This window comes from Drosophila eugracilis, unplaced genomic scaffold (genome assembly GCF_018153835.1).
Source record: "Drosophila eugracilis isolate 14026-0451.02 unplaced genomic scaffold, ASM1815383v1 contig_1197, whole genome shotgun sequence".
NCBI lineage: Eukaryota > Metazoa > Arthropoda > Insecta > Diptera > Drosophilidae > Drosophila > Drosophila eugracilis.
In genome coordinates this window covers 626,825-649,045 of record NW_024571981.1, presented here as the reverse complement: position 1 = coordinate 649,045, position 22,221 = coordinate 626,825, and the positions used below count along the sequence as shown (strand labels likewise).

Sequence of the window (22,221 nt, the reverse complement as noted above, 5' to 3'; positions counted from 1 at the left end):
ATGCTTCGATTTTGCGGCGTAAGCTGATAGTTTTAGGAAACCCAAGCCTTTCTTCAGATAAGCGTTTCTATTTTTAAGATTTCAAAATTGCTGATAATCCTAAATTCTTACACAATAAGTTTTTTGGCGACAATTATTCTTATCTTAAGCGAACTCAGCCTATAAAAGCTGCGGATTTCTATGCGCAAGTTTAGTTTGAAGTCTACTGTGCCACGCCAATACTGAATAACAATGGAATCGACATTCTTGAAGATTTGGCTGTCGTCTTTGTTCTTAGTAGTTCTTACTAGAGCACAATCAGTTTTGCCAGAAAACAATTTAGTTTCCGAAGGGCTAAGTACTACAGAAAACGAATTGGTTTCCGAAGAGATAAGCACAACAGAAATTGACCAAGTAACAGCCTGTCCTATAGAGTTCATAATACAAAGACGTTTTAATGGCTCCGAAAACTTTAAACGACCCGCGCACGAATATGGGAAGGGATTTGGAGATTTCGATGGCGAATTTTTTATTGGACTATATAAAATATACATGAGGACTCGCCGAGGTCTACACGAACTGCATATAAAAGTAAAAAAGGAGGATGGATCCACTAGTTTCTTCCGTTATACTGACTTTACACTTGGCAACTTTGTGTATACTTTTCTCCCCATAGCGGTGTTGAGCAGTAAACAAAATCCAAATTTCCAAAAAAAAACCGAAATCATATATCTCATGGATAAAAACTATTTTTGCTTTGGCCCATTCGATGCATTATGGTATAATAGATGTCTTGAACGGTAAACATATGACAACCATTATTCTGTGTTCATAGATACAACTAATGAATTGATTTTCCAGAGCTAATCATAATTCTTTGCCGGATATATTAGGTGGAAACATCGTTGGCGTTTTTTGGGGTACTCCGAACAACGATTGGAATGTGGAGGCGCTTGCGAATGTGGAAATGTTTATTTGCCTATAAGTACTGAATATGCAAAGAAGCCGTTCGAAATAATTCACATTTTGTAAAATTTTTTTTAAATTTGACTTTTTTATTTACACTCAAGTACAGTTAACAATTTTAAGGCGTACATTTCTTATAAAAAATGAATCAAGCTTAGTAAATAAAGTGGATTTGTTATCCGGAGACTTACCCAAAAACAATGATATTATGCGGTATTATTATAAAACCGATTGAAGCTATCGTTAGGTACTTACGAGCTAAAAATAATCATAATTAACACTAAGCTCGATCGGTAATCGTCGGTATTAGTTAGTATTAGCCTAATACAAAATGCTAGGAGTTCGTTTTAAAAAATGTAAGGCAAAGTGGACATATTCGAACGGTCCAAAAAGGGACGAGTAAACTTACTTATTTCAAAAATCTCGAACATGGAAAACTTGTTTTGTTGTTTCGCTTATCGTAGAAATCGCCGACACAAAATCATATCAAAATAAATAACTACTTCCGCCTCAAAAGTTACCCAAAACAATTTCAATATTCTAGCTAAAATTAGTTTAGAAAGTGTAGGCTTAGCTTAGGTATTTTAGAATGGCCTTCCCTTACGCCAGTTCGGTCAAAATGATAACTGGAGCGTGGGAAAACCATGCCTAAAGTGCAGCTTAGAAAATAGAGTTTCTTAGGATTACAGCTTAGGAATATACAGAAGGACAGACGCTTGGATAGTCGAGAAGAAGTTAGAGAGATAGTCAGGAAGGATAGTTGGAAGAGATAGGTTGAAGCTTAGACCTGAAATCAAAATTTAGTTAATTAACCATCCAAAATGGTGTTCAAGTGTCGTTTCTGTGGTTCTGTGTCTATTTTGTTGTGTTTGCCGGGGCGGCCTTGATGGCTCGTCTGCCCACCTGTGCCGGTGGCTGTTGGCCTCCGCTGCCCTCCTGTGATCCGCTCTCCGCATCCGAGTCTTTGAGAGATCCGCCCTCCTCGTCACCAACCAGAGCGCGATACTTTTTGGCAATCGCCTCCCAATCGGCCACGTTCTCGATGCGATTCTGATTGGCCTGTGAAAAGCTGGCCTGCGATCCCAGAGGCGATAAATGGACCTGGGACAGGGCCACTGAGTCTGGGGATTTAGGAAAATATTGTTAGCACGAGCGTTCCTTTGGTTTATGAGATTCATTGAGACTAAAAGGCCGTGCAAACAAGATTTAATGACTTACTTCCTAAATATAAACTTTTTGATTATATTTAATACTAAAATATTCTTGAATTTCCAGACATTTTCGGTCAAAAAATAACTTAAAAAACTTTTAAAATGTAGAGTTTTGGGATAACTTTAATTTTGTATTTTTAAATTAGATAATTATAATCTTGTTTAACGCCCTTTTAATCTCCTTGCATAGGAAAAGTCGAAAGTTGAGGAAAAGAATTTTGAGCTAGAGCGAGCCAATGGTTTTAGAGAAGAGAGTTGAGGAAAGATAGCAAGACAGTCAGTAGAGCTGATGGAATAGAGAGTTACGCTTGGGCTGACACGCTGTTAGCTACAAAACCCCTTGGTTTGGGTTGATATTCCCAGGATATATATACGGGTTTCTGGTCGAAGAGTAGCCCTTCAGCGATACATACATGTCTCACCTTTCTTGATCTTCGACAGCCACTTGGCGCCGGCTTTGGTTCGCGGACTGGCCTGACGTATTCCCATCATCTGAACCAGACTTGGACGCTTCTTTTTCTTCATGCGTGCCTGAGTCGCGTGTTTTTGGGTTTTGCAGGATTGCAGGATTGTGGGTTAGATCAAGGCGCATTAGACACGGGACATAGATCACATACAAGACAAGAGACACAACATAAACGCAGTCAGCAAAGTTTAATTACATTGAAAGCAATTGGGTGCAAGTTGGTGCCATACATCAGAAGATCGAAAGTATATATTAACATATTAAAGAAACTTTCAATTCGATCAGCCTGCTGTATTTTGAAATCATGAAAATAGTGTTAAGTGCAAAGAGGTGTTAAGTTAGGTGGACAACACACTTAAAGCATTCACAGTGTTACAAACTCATTGCGGTTGTTGCCAAATTGCTTTAAATGGGTTGGGGAAAAGGTCAGCAAACTACACCCGTTCAGAATCGGTTCTGGTAGTTGCAAAGATATATAGTCAAAAAGGTACAGGTACAGGGTTACGGATACGGATACGGATAGAGAGAGATATATAGCGACAGCGGCTGGGAGGCGGCCTTTTGTCACCTGAGATTTTACCTTGACCTTCTCGACGATCCACATAAACCAGGTGGTAACTAAATTAAGCGGCGATGGCGCTGTTGTGGTGCGATGCATATTGCGTATAAGCTTGGACAAGCCAAATTTCCACTCGATGTCGGATTGGGCCTAGTATTTCATAGGTTTTTTTTGTTTTTGTTTTTGGTTTTTGTTTTGTTAGCAGAGTGAGCGATGTTGGATGGATGAGAGACATGATATTGGGGGAGAACAAGAACAAAGGAATACACGGGATGAGATTCGTGAGCTGAAGCCTCAGAATTTACAAGATTTTTCTTATATGGTTAATACGTAACTTAAGAGCTGCGAAAATCAGGTTTTTAATAATAGATATCCACAAATTCAGGGGCCCGTTTTGGATGGCAATTACTTAGGGATTCGCAAGGAATTACCATACAAAACCTAGCCACCATATTGGTGCATCTCTTTAGACTTAAATCCTAGACAATGACGGACACAACAGACACATAGACATGCAGCAACGATTTTCTATATATAAAATATATATATTTTTTAAGCATGCGTTAACCAACACTTTTTGGCTTGGCCTTGCTCAACACTGGTCACAAAAGCAGTTTGCACTTCTAGGCGCTATTATCCACTAAAGCTAGTCTGCACTGTACTAAACTAGAAGGCAGCAGCAGGCTTCCATCTTTAGAGATACAGTTTTACGACGCTGTAAATGTATCCCTTAGATTGATCTAGTTATTTTCCTGAAAAAACCTGGAAGATGCAAGTCTGGGCAGTTGATGGATTTACAGAGCATGCCAAGTTCTCTAACTAGTGTTAGTATTGACGGTCAACTATGGAAAGGATAATCATGTTAACTTCCTGTTAACCATGTCTATTACTTAAGCTAACCGGCAGATTAAAAATTCTAAACAAAACATGCTAAGATCAGTCATTATAAGAACTTTTAACTTTTTAAATAGCTTGCTGAAAGAGATAAGGATTAATATACATGGCAATATAGCAATCAGTTAATATAGTTAATTAAATACTTAACTATATAGTAAGAGTTTAAAAAGAGATTAGACTTTTGAGGTAAAAGCGCCTTTAGCAATACTACCTGGATGCGTTGATAGGTGTCTGACATCATAGCAATCAGCAGGTTAATGAGCACAACCACCGACACCAACATGTAAATGCCAAAGACAATTTTGAACAGGTACTCGACCCAATACGGTTGAGTGGGCGTGGCTACATTTTTGATTTTGTCAACTTGCGTTTGCTCGGTCGTCGTTTGTCCGAACACGGCGAAGAACAACAACTCGAACGAGTTTATCGGATGCATGCGCACTGTGCACGGAGCCCCCATATTATAGATACATAGATACATTTCAAAGATACAGATACATATACAAATAGACACCCCCACGGACAGCACGCATATATTGGCCGGCGTGGAAATTAATTTGAAAAATAAAAAGATAACGGACGCCCACATTGGGTTGGTTGGTTGATTCGATTATAATATATATATATATATATATTGCCGTTGATTTGTCCGATCGACCAACCCCCAGTTTATGCCCAATTGTAATTCAATTTGTAGCGGTCAGTTTTTGTGGTTGTTACAGATAAAGCACAAACAACATATAGCATTCCGGATAAACGAAAATAAAAAAAAGAGGGGAAGAGGGAAAGCAGAGAGAAAATACTGATTAGTGGCCTTGGCAATACAAACCTGAATGCGCTGATAAGTATCCGACATCATGGCAATTAGCAGGTTAATGAGTACAACCACAGACACCAACAAGTAGATGCCAAAGACAAATTTGAAGAGCACCTCGGTCCACTCGGGACGCAAGTGTCGCATGGGATTGATGTCCAGGGTGGTCGTCTGTCCGAAGACCGCGAAGAAGAGTCGCTCGAAAGCCAGAAAGGGCGTCATGGGTCCTAACATGGGTCCGAACGGAACGTTACTCACAATCAGATATCTGAACTATATAGCATTCATTGCTGCAGCTAGCATATATATTCGGATATATAATGTCGGCTTGGCACAGGCGTGTGTGCGATTTATTTTACTTGATTTTCATTTTGATTATATTTGAAGTTTGACATAAACGAGTATATTTATGGTGGTTTTATTATTGGAAGTTTTTTGAGAGAGTGCGGGTGAGTGGTTAAACACGTCAAAAGCAGCATCTCGCAGTTCGCAGCTGAGCGGTTCGAATGACTGACGAATACGAGTATTGGTATCGGTATCGGTATCATTAGCGTTTTCGTTTTTCGTTATCGATTCGATTCGATCGGTTTCGATTTGTGCAGAATTTGGTGGTGGGCAAGCGGCGCAAGCTGAAAGCCCCAGGCAGGCGGGCATTTGGCTATATCGATATTGCTGATTGATATTTGATATTGGTTTGGATTTGACTGGGTTAAAACATCAACATGCAGTACTGAAATTTTGAGTTTGTACAAAGATCTAATGGGTATTCGGTTTTGGTTACACATCGAAAACAAAGAAAAAACAATTTAAAAAACTTATTACGAAGAAAAAGAGTTTAAGAAATGAAAATATCAATTTAAAGAAAAACTTAAAGTTGCTTAGGAAAAGTTTTTTTTTAATGTCGTTCTTTACAAAAACTGAACACCAAAATAGAGACAAAACAAAAAACTTTATTTAGTCTGGAAATAATCTTGTTCTTTTTAAATATAAAAGAACCTTTAAAAATTCTAAAATATTGTTACATTTTTAACAAAATTGAAAAGCAAAATGGTTTTACCTTGGTAAAAATTTAAGTTTAAAAATAAATTTGAAATAGTTCCTGATTTTACTTCTTTCTTTTTAAACCTCAACCAAATGTTAATCAAAAAGTGCAAAAATAAACTAAAATCAAATCAAAATAAAGACAATAAGAAAGTAAAAACAATAAAAAATCAAAAACAAAAAACTAAATAATAAAACTTAGATCATGGATACCTATATGAACACAGATCCACAACATCGAGGATGCGGAAAGGGGACTTCCCGCGAACATGCCTCAAAACGAAAGTAACTGAAACGAGCAAGGCGAGGGGGGTTTTCGAGCAGCGAGTGCGGACTTTTGTGGATGTTCCAAGGAACTGGAAAACAAACGACAATAAAACTTTACGCACAACATCGAAGGCGGCAACGCAACGGGTTCAGTTCCGGCATTTCGGGGGGTTAGGGGGGCCAGGGCAGCCCCCGAATAAGGGGGCCATGCAAATGCGGGTTTGAGGGGAGGGGTGTGGTGGTTGGAATAGGGGGTTGGGAGGAGACTTACGGTCGTCCTTGTGCTTTCGTCGGAATTCGCTGAAGCGACTATCGACATAATTCTCCACTGGCGGAGGGCGAGGGGTGGGCATGTCATCTGTCATTCCATTCGGATTTTTTAAGATTAAGATTAAGATCAGAGGGAGAACATTATTAGTGGTGGGTGGTCTTAGTTAAGAGGGGGAAACGGAGGGGGATTACGACATCAAGGTTGGAGGTTTCGGGTTGTTTTTGTACTTGTTGAGCATGCAATTGTTGTTGTATTATGTGGTTGTAGTTGGTTCTTTTGGTTTTTATTTTACTTATGTGAAACATCGAGCACACACAGATTAGATGGCTTTTCATTCAAGGCAGACACAGATACTTATCAAGACACATTGAACGTTCAAAAGAGGAAGTTTGCAAAAACATTCCAAATAAAAACGATAAACTTTGAAATCATAATACAAATAGGTAGACGGGAGAAAGCAAAGCAAACGTTCGGACTTACCGTCACTGAAATAGCCCCTATTTCGGTTCTTCTTCTCGAAGCTGCGTAGATCCTCGGGTGAAAAGTTGGCAAAGCTCTGATTCAGGGCCACAATGTGCATGGAAAAGCCAAACACAAAGATGGCCAAGACGGCCAAGAATCGAGCCAGATCCTTCAGCAGATCTCCAATGATGATGGCCCAGGGTCCAAAAAGATGATGGAACGACAAGAAGTCGAGGATCTGTACACAGGCCAACAGGAAGGCCAACGCGAAACACTGGTTCCGGCAATACACCAATGTTGGCCAATACTCCTTGGACACGAACAGAAAGGCTGACACATGGACACCCACTCCGGCCATGCCCAGCAGCAGCACAAGCACCTTTATCGATCCCAAACCCGACTTGTCCGACGGATTTGTCAGCTCAAACAGCAGCAGGCCACTCAGCCAGATCAGGAGTCCCACCTCGTACCAGTAGGGCACCAAACTCAATCGGAGTACTGGATAAATGGGCGTTATGCCCACGATACTCAGGTGGATCATGAGGTAAATGTGCGAGGTAAGGTACGACATGAACTTGATGATGGGCACCTTGTTAAACTTGTGGCCCATCGGGAAGGTGAAGCCGATCCATACCGGTGGGCAGACTATAAAGGCCACGAGCAGCAGGAGTATCTTCCAGGAAGCCCACGTCAGGGAGCCATGCCAGAGTTCCTTAAAACAATGGTAATTATGATTTTTTACGTTTTTAGTTTGCAACAATTATTTTACATACTTGCAAATATCTCTGAACCACTGTATGGGCAATTACTTCCTTCTGCTCGTTTTCGATGAGGACGTCGAGAAACTCCACGTTCCGCTTGTCGGTGGCCTGAAGGATCTTTCCTGCGGAATCAGAGCCAGCTGCCAGGGCCAACAGCTCCGTGGCCATGGCCTCACACTGCTTTCCAGCAGCAACCAGATCCTTGGCGCGCTCTTTTTCCTAAAGCGAAAGAAAATGTTTATTTAGAAATTAGAAAGGTACGGATTTTGTAATAATAAACTCTCTATTACCTTCGTCGAAAGTACGATGTAGATGTTGGACAACTTGGCCGCCGTATCCACTGGCGCTGGCGAAACCAAGACGAACTCCTGGATGGGCTTGTTATTGTGATTCTTAGATACCACCATCAAGTTGTAAACGAATCGTTTGTCCTCCATCAGACCGTAGGTGTCATGCTCCTTGTTCATCAGATAGCGAAGGACCTCGTTGTGTCCTTCGGAAGCAGCGAACCATATGGCGGCACAACCATAGTTGGTCTCCGATTTTGGCGAGGCACCTGCCTCGCACAGCAGCTTCACCACCTCCAAGTGGCCAGCTTTGGCAGCACAATGCAGTGGCGTCCAACCGTTCCGATCGGTTGCGTTGATCTCCGCGCCCTGGCCAAGCAGAATCTCCACCATCTGGATGTGGCCATGCATGGCGGCGATATGCAGGCCCGTCCTGCCGTTACGATCCTGCGACTGGAGGAGTTCCGCCGACCGACTCAGGAGCAAACCGACCACTGACATGTGTCCGCCGAAGCAAGCCAAATGGAGTGGATTGTAGCCCTGCAAGATAAATTGTAGTGTTAATGGGGTCTTAAAAAGATCTAAAAACTATCTAACATATAGAAGTTCTACTATAGGATAAGCTTAAATCTAAGTATACTTAAAGAGACCAGGTTGCCTTACGTTTTCGATGGTTGCCGCATCCACTTGAACACCTGCAGAGTTGAGGAGCAGTCGCACCACGTTCTCGTTTCCAGAAAAAGCCGCCAAGTGCAGTGGTGTCATCCCCGATTCAGTGCCCAGATCCCCGAACAAGCTCTGTCCCGTTGGCGTCTCTGATTTCACCGTGGCTGGAACACTGGTCAGCAATTCCCGCACGGTATCTGCCTGTCCGTAGTAAGCAGCCACATGGAGTGGCGTCAGGCCCAACTTTTTGCTATTGATCCTCAGGGAGTTGGTGCTTTTCAGTACATCCAAGACCTGACCATGACCGTTTTGTGCTGCTAAATGGACGGCGGTGAAGCCCGCCTTGTTTTCCTCAGTGCAGGAGGCACCAGCTCTCACCAGAGCCTTAACCACATCCGCATGTCCGCCCTCGGCGGCTAATTGAAGAGGCGTGGCATCTGTGAGTTTATTCCGCGCCGATATCACACCCGATCGATCGAACTTCATCAGCTCCTCGATCACCTTGACGGAACCTTGCATGGCGGCAATATGGGCACAGGTGTTGCCATCTTTACTGGTGGCATTCACCAGGGAAGGATGCTGTTGCAGGAAGAGTTTGGCCACTTCAGAGTAGTTGTTCTGGGCGGCGACGTGGATTGGCTTCTGGCCCAAATCATCCGTCGCATCGATATTGGCGCCCAGCTCGAGGAGCAGCTGACAGACCTCCATCTGCCCGCTGGCCGCAGCCAAATGGAGCGGCGTTTGTTTTCTTAGCGTCAGGATATCGATAACCGCATTATGATCCTTGATCAGGAATTTCACGAGATGCGTAAACCCATTCATGGCTGCCAAGTGGAGGGCTGTGCGTCCCACGCGGGACTTGGAATTTATAAAAGCCTTATTGGTCAAGAGGGCATCGCAAACATGGAGGTATCCTCGTTCGGCTGCCAAATGCAAGGCAGATCGTCCTTCCGTATCGAAGACATCCACTCGCGCGTGATTCGCCAGGAGATTATTCACCAACTCCATGTGCCCCCGATGGCAAGCGATCAGCAGTGGAGTCCAACCCACCGAGGATTGCCGGTTCATAGCCTTCTGTATGTCTGTGGGGTTCATGTGCGATATCATCTCCATCAGCACATCATTGTTACCAGCCACAGCGCAGTAGTGGAAGGCTGTCTCCAAGGCATTTTTCGTTTGCAACGTAACATCCGCACCATTTTCAAGGAGCATCCGAACGATCTGCTTGTCGGATTCGGGAATCTTAACCTCCTCCTTGGTGATTTGGCAGGTGTAATGCAACGCCGTGGCGCCGTCCTCGTTCACCGAGTTGATATAGGTGGTGGCCTTATCCGGACCATGTTTCTCCTTCACAGTTTCGATTAGATGACGCACAATATCCGGATGGCAAGCTCGACAGGCCATGTGCAGGGGTGTCTCACCAGTCTATAAAATAAGGATATATGATAAAGAGTTTTAATTTGAAAAGGACGACTCACGTTCGACTTGTACAGCGGATCGCCTTCGTCCTCGAGCAGCTGCATCAACGTGGCCAGATTCCCGTGACGAGCTGCCACGTGCACCGGGGTCAGACAGTCATCAGTGGTCAAATTTGGACTTGCCCCTGACTTTAGCAGCATGAGGGCACATCGATCACCATCCTTTACTCGCGCTGCAATATGCAATGGTGTCTCACGTAGTTTTCCTCCACGAACATGGACATCGGCTCCGAATCCAAGCAGGGTTTCCACAACGGCGGGCTTAGCCGACTCCACGGCTATATGGAGAGCGGTATAGTTGTCCTTCAAGGAGAATTTGATTAATAAGTACTTTCTAACAATAAAACTAATTTCATCCCACTTACATTGGTGGTCACATCAACTTTCTCGCCCTTCTGCAGCAGCGTATTGATGATCCCCGTATGGCCATAGGCGGCGGCGGTGTGGATACTCCGGGCTCCATCCTTATTGGGCATATGAAGGTAGACGCCCTTCTTGAAGAGCATCGTCGCGCACTCAGCATGACCGTTGAGTGACGCAATGTGCATCAACGTGCTGCCATCCTTGGTGCGCTCGAAGATGCTCGCCTTGAACTTGTCGGCCAGTATCTCGATGACGTGCGCGTGCCCATTCTCGGCGGCCAAGTGCATCGGAGTGCGATCTGATTGAATTTAATATCAATAAATAATATTAGTTTCTTAAATATTATATTTCTTATTATTATTTGTTAATATCAAGGTAATCAAGATTCTAACCTAATATGCCTTAGCCTTTAGCCCATATTGCCACAGACTCACCTTGATTGTCCGCAATGGACGCTGAGGCGCGCACGCCATAGAAGTACTTGAGTAGGGCCTCATCGCCTTCGGCAGCGGCGATATGCAGGGGCGTCTGGCCCTCCCCATTCTGCGTGTCCACATTCGTTCCGTAGTCGACCAGGATGCGGACCATGTCCACGTCCCGCCGTCTGGCGGCCAAATGCAAGGCCGTGTCTCCATTGGCCGTCGTTGCCTAAGAAAAGAAATTTACAAATTGGGTATTGCACTCAAAGAAAAATGCGACAAAATATGTTTTAAGAGAAAGTTTATAAAATTTAACAATTTTTAAGTTAAAAGTTCCATAATGTTGTGCCTTCTCTTCCGTTCTCTTCTGGGGTACAAAACGAAATGTTCTTCATTCCTTTTTTCTTATTCTATTTCAGCCTAATTTCTACATGTATTGGTGACATTTGCTGATCGTGCGAACAGGACACAAATAGTGTTCGTTAGCATGATCTTTATGTAAAAGTAAGGGAGAGGAATACAATGTGCTTACAACACATACATATGTAAGTGTGTATAGATAAGTTAGTGTAACTGTTTAATAACCATGCTAGTGTGACCGCTTGCTACCAGTTTTAGTTTTAAATTTTAAGAAAACTTAAGAAAAGGAAACATTTACTTTCACTTTTAGTAAAAAGAACCCTTTATTTTGAGTGCTGAAGACTGCACTTTATTTAACACATTTTATTTTGGGCTATGCAAATCAGATTGCCTGCGTTTTCGCCTCAGTTTTGACCCAGTTTGTGGCTGTTTTGCCGGCTGATTGCGTGCTCAGCCAACGGCCAAAGTCAGGCGCAACTTTAACTTTAACTTTGGCTGGGACCCTTGGCCTAAAGCCCAGCCGTAGGCACTTTGGTTAATTTAATCAACACGCACTGTGCTCTTGGCATGTGTTGCACTTCAACTTCTGATTGAAAATTACACAAAACTTTGCCAATGTCGCGTTGCACTGTTGCACTTTTCATGCACCTGTGCGTAACTGGCGGTTGATTTGCATTTTTGATTTATTTACACGCTTGGCTCTTAGACAGTTCAAGGCTTAAATAGCCTTGTGGACACTTTTCTGACAGCTCAGCTGGACATTTTGATTGACACTTTGTTGGCGGCTTTGAAAATCCACAAGTTCGTGGTTCTAATTCGCAGGATTTTGTGTCGAGTGCGTAAAAAGGGATTTGCATATATAGTTTTTAAGGCTCTTAGTGTTGACATTGTCTGACAGCAAGAAATGACTTTGATTGGCATAATGGTATAGGAAATGAGATATCGTATAAGGTAGTATAAGTATACGCCTCAAAAACCTTTTAAAGGGTAAGTAGCTTTAGAAGAGTATTCGATTTTAAATTTATCTCAATAATACTTACTACAAAACTTGAAAGCTTAAAATTAAATATACTAACTTACAACTTTTGAAGTCTTTAAACTACAAGGATAACTCACCTTTAGCTGGTCTGCAGTTTGTGCCGCCAGCAGCTCCCGGCACATGGACTGGTTGCCCGACTCCACGGCTAGGAGCAATGGTATTTTGCCACGCTACGTGAGAGATAGGTAATATAGTATACAAAATAATTAAGATAAGGACACCGCACATATAATACACACACATTCATAAATACACACACACATCACACACGTATAATCATAAATATCCAATTAGCCAATTCGAGCCTCAAGTGTTAACGGCAACATGTTTTGCTATTTTTAGCCAAGTTCGCAACTTTGGCGAACCAACTTTCAAGCCAACTTGGCTTTTTGGGGTAGAGATCGCAAAAGAGGGGCGTGACGGGAGTCATTATTATGCCTATCTAGCAGGAAAGGTGAGTAAATCAAGTTGTACAGCGACTTGACCCCCTTTTTTATTTGGTAGAGCTTTCCTCGATTTGTTATTTGTTTGTTGTTGGCAACGAGTTGAGCGTCCTAGCAGGGGAAAAACTACAACTACTTCCGATAGATATATACATATATCTGTAGATATATCCAAAGAATGCGTGTAAAAAAAAGGAAAGCGAATCGAATCAAATCGAACTGAATGGCATCGAAAGCTAAATACTTCATCCGGCTAATTTCGCCTGACAGTGCCATTCCACCTCTCTCTAATTGATTTAAATCAAGTTGCTGTTTGCCATTTGCCACAGCCATCGGAGCGCAAATCGAGGTGGGTAAAGCCATATTGTCTAGACAATCAATCGGTGGCACCCCAATCTCTATCCCCTATATCCCCTCGATTTCCACCAATCGTTCGATGGCAATTCGGTGGAAATTTATTCGCTCCCTTCGCGTGCGTAATGGAAATATTGCCCGTGCCCGTGCATTTGCACTCGTGCACGTGATGCGACAAATAGTTCCGCATTTCGGTTGAGATTTCCTAGGGGGCAACTCGTAAAGGAGTTTTGGTTCTACTTCTCCGGTTAGCCTCTGCAAGTTAATCAGACATGGACGACAATTTTGATGGTAATTCAACGCTCACTGTGGGGCTTACCCGCTGTGGTGAGAGCTCCTTACTGATACAGTGTGGGAAAATGATACTTTGAGGATTCCAAAAATATTAGAATTTAACTTGTTTGTCAATATTTGTATCTATTTATCTTGGACAGAAGGTATTGGCTTTAATTTAAAAACTTAAAACACAAAACTCTTTCAATAACTTTACTTTTAAACCTATTATTAGTCTTAAGAACATACAGAAAAGCCAATTACCCTAAGAAAATATTATAAAATATTTCGTTATAAAAAAAGCCCATTTCATCCAAATATGACTTTCACATTTTCTTGCTGTGTAATAGTCGCATTAACTTTTTTGGCCTCCCATCCAGTCGAAATGCATTTACCGTGAGCAGTTTTGCATATCGATTTTTCCACAAATTTTGTTTGCTTTATGTTACTAGCTCCTCTTGATTTCTTTGTTGTTGTTGCCATTATTGTAATATATATGTGTATATATTTTTTGGTGATTTTTATTAAGTCTTTGTTTTCGTTGGCACTGCCTGGCACCGCTGTCGAGAGTACTTCACTTCACTTCGGCATACATTTGGATAGTAAAATACTAAAGCCAAAGGCAGATAAAGTGGCATCACTTTTGGGCGGCCAACACTTGTGGCTCTCTATCACTCACACAGCCACACTGACATACTCACAAGCACACATGGTAACACTTACGCCGTCGGCTTTCAAACGTATATCCTTCCCAGCAGCCGCGAGAAGAGCGCGCAGGATATTAGTAGCAGTCCCAGTTTGCCGACTCGACACCAAATGGACCGCAGTTTGGGAACGTGACTGGAAGAAGAATATTGTTTTATTATTTATTGATGCACTAACTGTAAATGCACTTATTATGAGGGTCACACTTTTTATTTGTTAAAATTAATATGCAACTTTTGGTTAATGTTCGCACCTAAAAAACTGGCTAACTAACTGGTTCCTATTCGCTTCAAAATCCCATTTGCTACTGAATAGGCAAGTGGCTCGTTTTTGCGTTTATAAGCACATTTCGTGTCATTTTTCTTTTTTGGCCTCTCCCGCTCATATCACAGATTGACAGCCCGAAAAAAAAAGTAATAAAGAACACCCACTGACAGCCGCCGTGGGAGCGAACGAGAGAGGTGTATTAATAGGGGGGACTGAGGGATGGGTGGCCGAGCAGCAGGTGTAGGGAACATGGGCCAGGTGTTGGTTGTGAATGTGGAGTTGAAAAGGGATGTGGAGTCCTTTTGCCACGCACACACGCCAACGGAACACTTCAAACTTTGCTGTTGCTAAAACAAAAGTTTGCATCTGTCTGTCTCGCTTCTGCACTGCCACCCCCCTCTCGTTCCCACCTTCATTCGGAGCTCTCTTCTGATAACCATCAGTAATTTCGGCAAGGCTTACGCCCCCTAACAAGTCTCAAATTCTCATTGCGGCTGGGAAAAAAGAAATAAAGTAATCAAAATTAATGCCACTACGAGAAATACGAGTAGACTTGGTTAAATAATTGCCAAAAACTTGCTGATGTGATCATGATTAACTTGTTTTTATAACGTCATAACGTAAAATTCCAAATGAGATGCAGAGGAATCTTCGAAATGCAAAGTTGGATTGTTAATTGGTATGCTAATAATATGCTTTTTGGCTTAAAACAATGAAGAGGGAGGTATAATTTGAATTTATTTATTTTTATATATTGAAATTAGTACATAACTGTATTTGTTTTGGGTGTTAGTAGTGAGATTATAAACCATAACTAATATGAATATTTATATATTGTTTTGTTTAAACAAATCAATAACCTTTTTCATCAGAATTTAATTCGTTTTTTATGGGGTCTAAAATTTACACTTTATATATAATATGTTCCAAATTTGGGAAACCTAGATTTATTAGACATTTGTAATGCTAAAGTACCTTACAAAGCGACTTAATAAATGTAAGTTTTTAGACACTTTAAAGAAAGAAAGAAGTTCAACCTGAAAAAACAACTACCAAGAACACACAGCAGTGCGTTACTAAAACTTTCTTAAAGTTTCCTTAAGCGAGTCCTAGACATTACCATCTTAACCTTGTCGCCAGTTAATTACCGGGCTCGCAAAACTTACATGCAACATGCGAGCCTCAAAGTTGCATCTTTGCCTTGCTCTGACCTTTGTGTTTTTTCTTTCTGTTAGCCAGGTGAAGTATGCGTCTAATAGCCGCAAATTGCCAGCGATTTGAGCTGACAGCAGCCCCAAAGTATGCAACGATTTCAGAGAATCAAAAGTACAGACTCGACACTTGAGTTTTGAGTGTTTCGCTGCCTGACGTGTTCGACCTCAGGAAAATATCTTAGGCTATATATAGTATATAGTATATAGAGCTATTGGAATACTCACGCCACCGGTGGAGAAGGGATCGACGCCGCGTTTTGTTAGCAACAATTTGACGACATCCTCACGCGAATACATTGCCGCAATGTGTAGCACATTATAATTATCCTGGAAAAGAGAAGAGGTGGGTGAAATCAATTGCAATTCATTGGCAGGAAACAAACCCACACCCACACCACAACCCAGCTGGGTCAGTTCAATGGGTCAAAGTCAGTCCGTTTTGCATGTGCCTTTCGGTGGCAAAAGGAGTGGCTCAACCGTTGCTTGATTACTTAAGCCACAATCTTGCATGCGGACTTTCACTTACTGAGGGATTTCTTAATGGCCACAGCCCAGCCGCAACCTCACATGCAAAAACTGCATCAATGGCAGTCAGAAAAACCCCAAAAAATATAGAAAAAAAAGCAATGTAGGGTAGAAAAAACCAAAAATATGACCCTGAGCTAATCACCGAAACGTAAGGAAAAGTGCTTTAAGATAACGTCTGACATGGAGTGTTTAGTTTAGCGGGAGTTCAAACTGAAGTGAGTCAGATGTGAATTGGGGCATGAGGAAATATTTATTGCCTTATATAATAAGCCATAACGCAGCGTGTTACACATACGCCCCGTGTGCCCGGACCTAAGCCATGGGCTTAATTTATAACTAGCCACCCCATTGTTTCTAACCCGAACGGAAGTGAACTGGTTTCGTCTGTATACATATATATATGGGGTTTTATGAAGAGAAGAGGTCTTTTGGCCCTGTCAGCAGGTCGGTTAAGGGCAAATGGAAACTATAAAAGTAGGCATGTTCAGAAATTATTAGATTTTAAATAAAGTTTGAGATTATTATTCTAAGATTAAAATCTTAAGTATTCATTTTAAAAAAGAGTCTTCAAATAATAGTCAAAAAATTTAGTTCTAGTATCATTTTTAAACAAGCAAAGATTAAAAATCAAAACAAAAAACAATATTTTCCAAAGAATATTTCCATAATTCCTAGAACTTGGGTATTTCCAACCCTTTCGAAAAATCCCCTTTGGACTTTCCCATGTAGTTAGAGTGTGTGGGCTTCGTGTCGTGTGAAATTCGAGTTTTTCTGCGGTTTATTTGCGACTATTTCTGGCCGCAGCTCCTGTTAATTTGCATACAACGCCAAGTCTACGGCTTTGACACATGTCCAGAAAGCCAAACCAAGACGTTGGCCCGGCCGAAGGCAAAAACCAGAAAGTAAACTTTTAGCCACTAGAAGGTATTGCTGCGGATTGGGGGCTCTAAGGTAGACAGATAATATTTCACGCGCTGTTTTGCATACTTTTGAGCCCGGGCTCGAGTTCGTTTTGGAGTCTCGTGTTTGTGTTTGTTTGCCGGGGCGAAAGGAGAAACCGGAAACAAAACCAAAACGGAAGCGCAAATTTTCCAGCACATTTTTGCCCCTGCAAAATAGGGGGAGGCCAGAAGTCGACCCAGTTTCGTGGATGTTTTTTACGGCCCAGAGAGATACTTGAGGAGTGTATGTGCCACATGGATGAAGTCATTTTGTGGCAATGTGTCACACACCTTCTTCTTTAGAATAATTGCAAGACCTCATTACTGAGCTTAATCTCTTACATTCTTGCATTTGCACTTGCCACTAATGGAGTTAATTAATTTTTCTCTATTTGGTGGCAGGAGAGATTACTTTACTCACGCACTAAGCCAGCTTGACAAATGAATTGGCGTTTTTATTTCTCATTTTATTTCACGCTGTCATCGCCCCACATATGTGTAGAGGCCACTGCGTGAAGTACTCGTACTTCGCTTGAATTTAATTAAAATTGCATATTAATGACGCCGCTGGCCATAAAAATGCGGCGGAAGTTGGGCTCGACGTCGAGGTCTCCGGTTTGGGCCACACTCGAAAGGTCAAATGGAGTTTTTGGCCAACTGGGCGTATATCGGAGTCATGTGCTTGATTAATTGGCTTTTAAGTTGCAAAGAGGTGTTGCAAACACGCCTCAAAGTTGGGTTCCAAAAAAAAAAAACGGGCTCCTTGAAGTTGCAAAAGTTAAAAATGTTAATTAGTCCGGCGTTACATCATACAAGTATCCTTTATAATGGTCATAATGGTCCTGGACCTGTCGTGCTGAACGGGAATTACTTTGGTATGCTCTGACAGTTAGATAAGTTGCAAATTGTAAATGCAATAAACATTTCTCTCTTGGCCAAGAGCCCAGTTTTTTAATTCATTTAGGCGGTGTACGTGAAATTATCAGAGTTGGTCACGAAGTGACATTTGAGTTAAAAAAAATGGAGTAATTAACCAGATGAGGTAATGTTACCATCTCCAAAAAGGTGCGCTTTTTATAATGTCACGGAACTGATATCATTTTATTTAATTAGCGAAACAACAAAGTGATGTTGTCATAGATGAAAGAATCAGCCAGTTGGAACGATTTTAGATGAATTAAATTAAAATAAAATGAATTAAAATAAATAAAACAATCATCTAGCTGGATTAACATAAATATGAACTGAAAATATGCAAATAAAAAGGGAAAATCAAACAAATCTCCGATGATATCAACTAATTTCTGAAGATGTTAATGAAAATGCATAGATTCCGCTTTTTTAAGGTACTCAAATTTTACGGCATAAAAACCAAAATAAACCTGTTTTCCCCACAATACTACTTTATTTTATAATATTTATAATAAAATTAAAATTTAATTAAGTAGTAAAACCCAGTTTAAATCCTAAAAAATATATATAATATAATTAACATTTAAACAAGTACTAAAACCCCATTTAAGTCCTAAAAAGTCTACTGTGAAAATATTCAAAATTCTTCAAGTCAAATAAATACCTAACGTGTACTTTATTTTCATGGTTTGCTTGTTATTTCCAGCTGGTTCATGTTTTATGACTTTCATGTGCAAATTTACCTTTAACATTTCCCAACGCACACTCTCTCTTTAACCAAAAGCCAGCCCAGTTGGTTATGGGGGAAAGGGATTTTCCAAGAGGAGGGTAAGAAAATTGAACTTTCTGTGTTTGTTTTGGTAATTCAATTCGCCATGTCTGCGGGCTGGTTTGGCAACAATTATTTTGTAATTAGGTCAAGGATTTTTATCGCCACAAGACCCGAAATAAAGTACGTTGCGTATAAGGTAAGGACATGTGAATGGTCAGCCAAAAAAGCCAAGAAATGAAATGTGCTAAGTAATTGCGGCATGCAAAGCTAAGCTGGTCAGCCAGCGAATTCGACCAATTGTTAGCAACTTGGCTTAATGGCCGATGCCAACTCTGCTCACTTCACTGGCTGACATCAAAACAAGAATTGGCCATAATCACGATGGCAAATTGCTATAGAAATCAGGATAATCATCAACGATGACCTTTCATCTGTATTGTTCTGGGAAAACTTGTATTGCAGAAGGTTACTCTTTTGCTAAGTCATAAATATTTTAAGTTTATTAAACTATGCCCTCTATAATTACTTAAAATTGAAGCTTAAAACTTTAATAACTTTAACAAAATAATAAATCTTAAAGTGCATTTTCAGTAGCTGTTACAAAACCAAAAGAAAACCATTTAGTTTTCCTTCTTTCAAAGACCCTCATGGACATTCCCATTCGTGCTGGAAAACTCAACCAAACTGAAGTCAAATGAAGTGAACTCCCCCGTTGGTCGACCGACCATTGGCCAAGCTCAGTTAAGTTGACCCATTGAGGTAATGCGGTATTGCTGACTTGAGACATTGACTGGGTGTGAGTGGTGTGTGAGAATCGTGCGTAAAAGTGGGTGCACGGGTTCACCCATCGACGCCCCCGACGTCGAGATTTAATTATGCGGTTTTTATTGATTTGACACATTTTTAGCGGCTTTTGTTTGCCGCAACTGGCTTAAACAGCTGGGCTGCTTCTATATTTGGCTCTAACCAACACACACTCTATGGGGTGTTGGCCCAAGGAGCTTTAAATTATTCCTAGTTTGGTTCCCTGGTCAAGACTCACATTATTGCGGGCTCCCACATCGGCGCCCAGCTCAATCATGCGATCCATTATGGCCGTCTTATTGTCCTTCGTGGCGTACATCAGCGGCGTCATGCCGGTATTCTGTAATGGAAATTTATGGGATTTTAGTTAGAAAACGTTAAAAGGGGATAACTTTTTATATAATAATTACAAGTATATATTCCTTATCTTATAATAATTAATAAGAGTAGCATGATTAGTCAAAACATATAATCATTACAGGAATTTGATACTTAAGCAAGTAGGCGTTCTCAATAATTGTAGATTGATAAGACTTTTTTCCAGTTTTTTAATCACTACAAGGCAGTCGAGTCATGTAACGTTTTTACTGATAAGAAATTGTATGGATTGCATATTGTTTAATCTCTTTTTAAATATACTTTGATTCTTATTATGGCGCCTATTAAGAAAACATTAAGAAATAGAAGCTATTAGCTATAATGATATGATTACAATGGCTCGTCTTTGTGTAATCTAGAGTGAACTAGAGCTCTAAGGATTAGCCAAAACAAAATATTATTATACACATACTACAAAAATTTCAGTATATATACGGCATTTGAAGATACAAATTACAAATCACTGACCAGACATCTCAGTCACATATATTCTACATTATTGCGATAGGACTCTCCCGCTGATAAGCTGCTTTTCATATTCATATATAAGCTCGTTTACCCATAATTAAAACGAAATCAAGAGCAAACCCATCAAGTCAAGAACCGAATAAAGACCCAAAGCCCGGAGAAACGGAAATAATCAAGGCAAAAATAGCTCAACTCTAGGCTATATTTATGCAAATATCGTCTCGGCCTCAGTCTAGTCTGGCAGACAACAATCTGAGTTTGGTAGAAGGAAAAATCCCCCTAAGGGAAGTTCAACCCTTTTTTTTCCCGCACACCTCCCCCCGCATTTCATTAGCGGTGCAACGTTAATTTTATGTCAACGACTTCTCCGTTTCATACCGTTTATGGTAAATTGAAATCGAAGCGCTTCAATTCTTCGATGTTTTATGAGTTTATCGGTCGGCCGGGTAGTCAGCGCAACTTGTGGCAGGACGCCGCCAGGAACTTGGAGCTCCAAAAAAAATGAAAGCCACCAAAGCCATCGCCTTGGCAGCCAAAACATTTGGGCCGCGCTATCAAATAACATTCGCTATTCTCAGTTTTCTGGCTTTTTGCTTTCTAGCCTCTGTTTTCTGGCTTATAATATGTTCTCCGGCCTGGCCACCAGTTCCTCCTCGGCTCGGTGTGTGTCGTTATTTTGGCTGGTAAACAACCAGAAATGGGAAAATGCCGCCGACGTTGATAAGGGCGACGTTTGTACATCGTCTGCACTTAGGGAAATATTGCCTATGAAATGGGTTCTTTATTTCACTACTTAAATATTATTTTCCAATTAAATAACATTTTTAAAATATAGATTCCTAAACTAAAGTTGAAACCATAACAACTTTCTCCTTTACAATTATACATCCTAAAAGCAATAATTTTCTCTAACTGTAAGACCTGTTCCTGTACTTATTTCGCTTCCTGTTCCCGCTTTGACTCGCAATTGATTTTACAAATTCTGGCAAATGAGCCGGAAAGCACTTCACTGTACAGTACTCACCATGTCATGAACTCCGGCCAACGGTATGTGATTGCCGTCCTCGCCCACATTGGCCACATACTTCTCCAGCTTCTTGAGTTCCGCCTCAATGGGCGTCCACTCGCTTTTCATGGCCAATCCGAGGACCTTGTTGGCCGTATCCCGAATCGAGGCACCGGCACTTGGAGGCTTGGGAGCAGGAAATAGATCCATATCCTTCTTATCCCCATTGCTCGAGCTGTCGTCCTTCGGATCAGAGTCCGCTTTACTGGCCGGCGTGGCCCTTTCACTAGGCGTGGCCGAATCATCTGGTGGACCGGTCAGGGAGGAGGGGGTTTTACGGCCAACGCCGGCACCTCCTGCACCGCCGCCACGCCCACCGCCACGCCCTCCGCGCGGCTGCGACATCCTGAAAACTCTTTTCGATTAGCGCTCCAACAATCAATTGCTGATCATTGGGATTTTCCGGTTAGTGTGAGTATAGGGGAATTCGATGGTTAAACGGAAACACTGACGGATGCTAACTGGTTTATGCTGCCATTATCCGAGTAATACCTTTAGGTTATTGTATTATTATTGATTCGATACGGGGTATGGCGGATTTTTAGTTGCATAGTTTCGGGCTAGGGCTCGGGGTCTGGCTCTGGTTCTAGTTATGGCTCCTTCACTTCGCACTCGCATTGCACAAATTCCTACGGCCTCCGCATTTTACCAATATTTGTTACCAACAATTTGCATTTTCATTGGCAACAGCAACAGACACACTAAGAACACACTAAGAGCCAACACACAAATACACAAACAAACCGAAAAACACTCGCTATTATTCCACTTTGATTCTTTCGCTTTCTTC

The 22,221-nt window shown here is 41.5% G+C and overlaps 1 protein-coding gene across 6 annotated transcripts; it reads right to left on the bottom strand.

Annotated features, from left to right (window-relative positions):
• Nucleotides 1-1,022: 1,022 nt before the first annotated feature.
• On the bottom strand, nucleotides 1,023-21,776 carry LOC108102650 (serine/threonine-protein phosphatase 6 regulatory ankyrin repeat subunit A). Of its 6 annotated transcripts, none has more exons than XM_017207786.2 (17): nucleotides 21,390-21,776; nucleotides 19,758-19,859; nucleotides 15,788-15,889; nucleotides 14,100-14,216; nucleotides 12,384-12,476; nucleotides 10,923-11,136; nucleotides 10,491-10,786; nucleotides 10,126-10,428; nucleotides 8,645-10,072; nucleotides 7,985-8,521; nucleotides 7,707-7,913; nucleotides 6,952-7,645; nucleotides 6,472-6,558; nucleotides 4,908-5,119; nucleotides 3,203-3,331; nucleotides 2,579-2,687; nucleotides 1,023-2,066 (listed from the first exon to the last, which is right to left on the bottom strand). In XM_017207786.2, the coding sequence occupies exons 1-17, from the start codon at nucleotides 21,774-21,776 to the stop codon at nucleotides 1,801-1,803; spliced, it is 5,283 nt and encodes a 1,760-aa protein (XP_017063275.1). In that variant the 3' UTR covers nucleotides 1,023-1,800. The 6 variants fall into 6 exon arrangements, with proteins under 6 accessions (XP_017063275.1, XP_017063274.1, XP_017063272.1 ...); XM_017207785.2 differs by lacking the exon at nucleotides 4,908-5,119 and adding an exon at nucleotides 4,290-4,519; XM_017207783.2 differs by lacking the exons at nucleotides 4,908-5,119; nucleotides 6,472-6,558 and adding an exon at nucleotides 4,290-4,519 and having other exon boundaries at nucleotides 2,570-2,687.
• Between the last annotated feature and the right edge of the window lie 445 nt (nucleotides 21,777-22,221).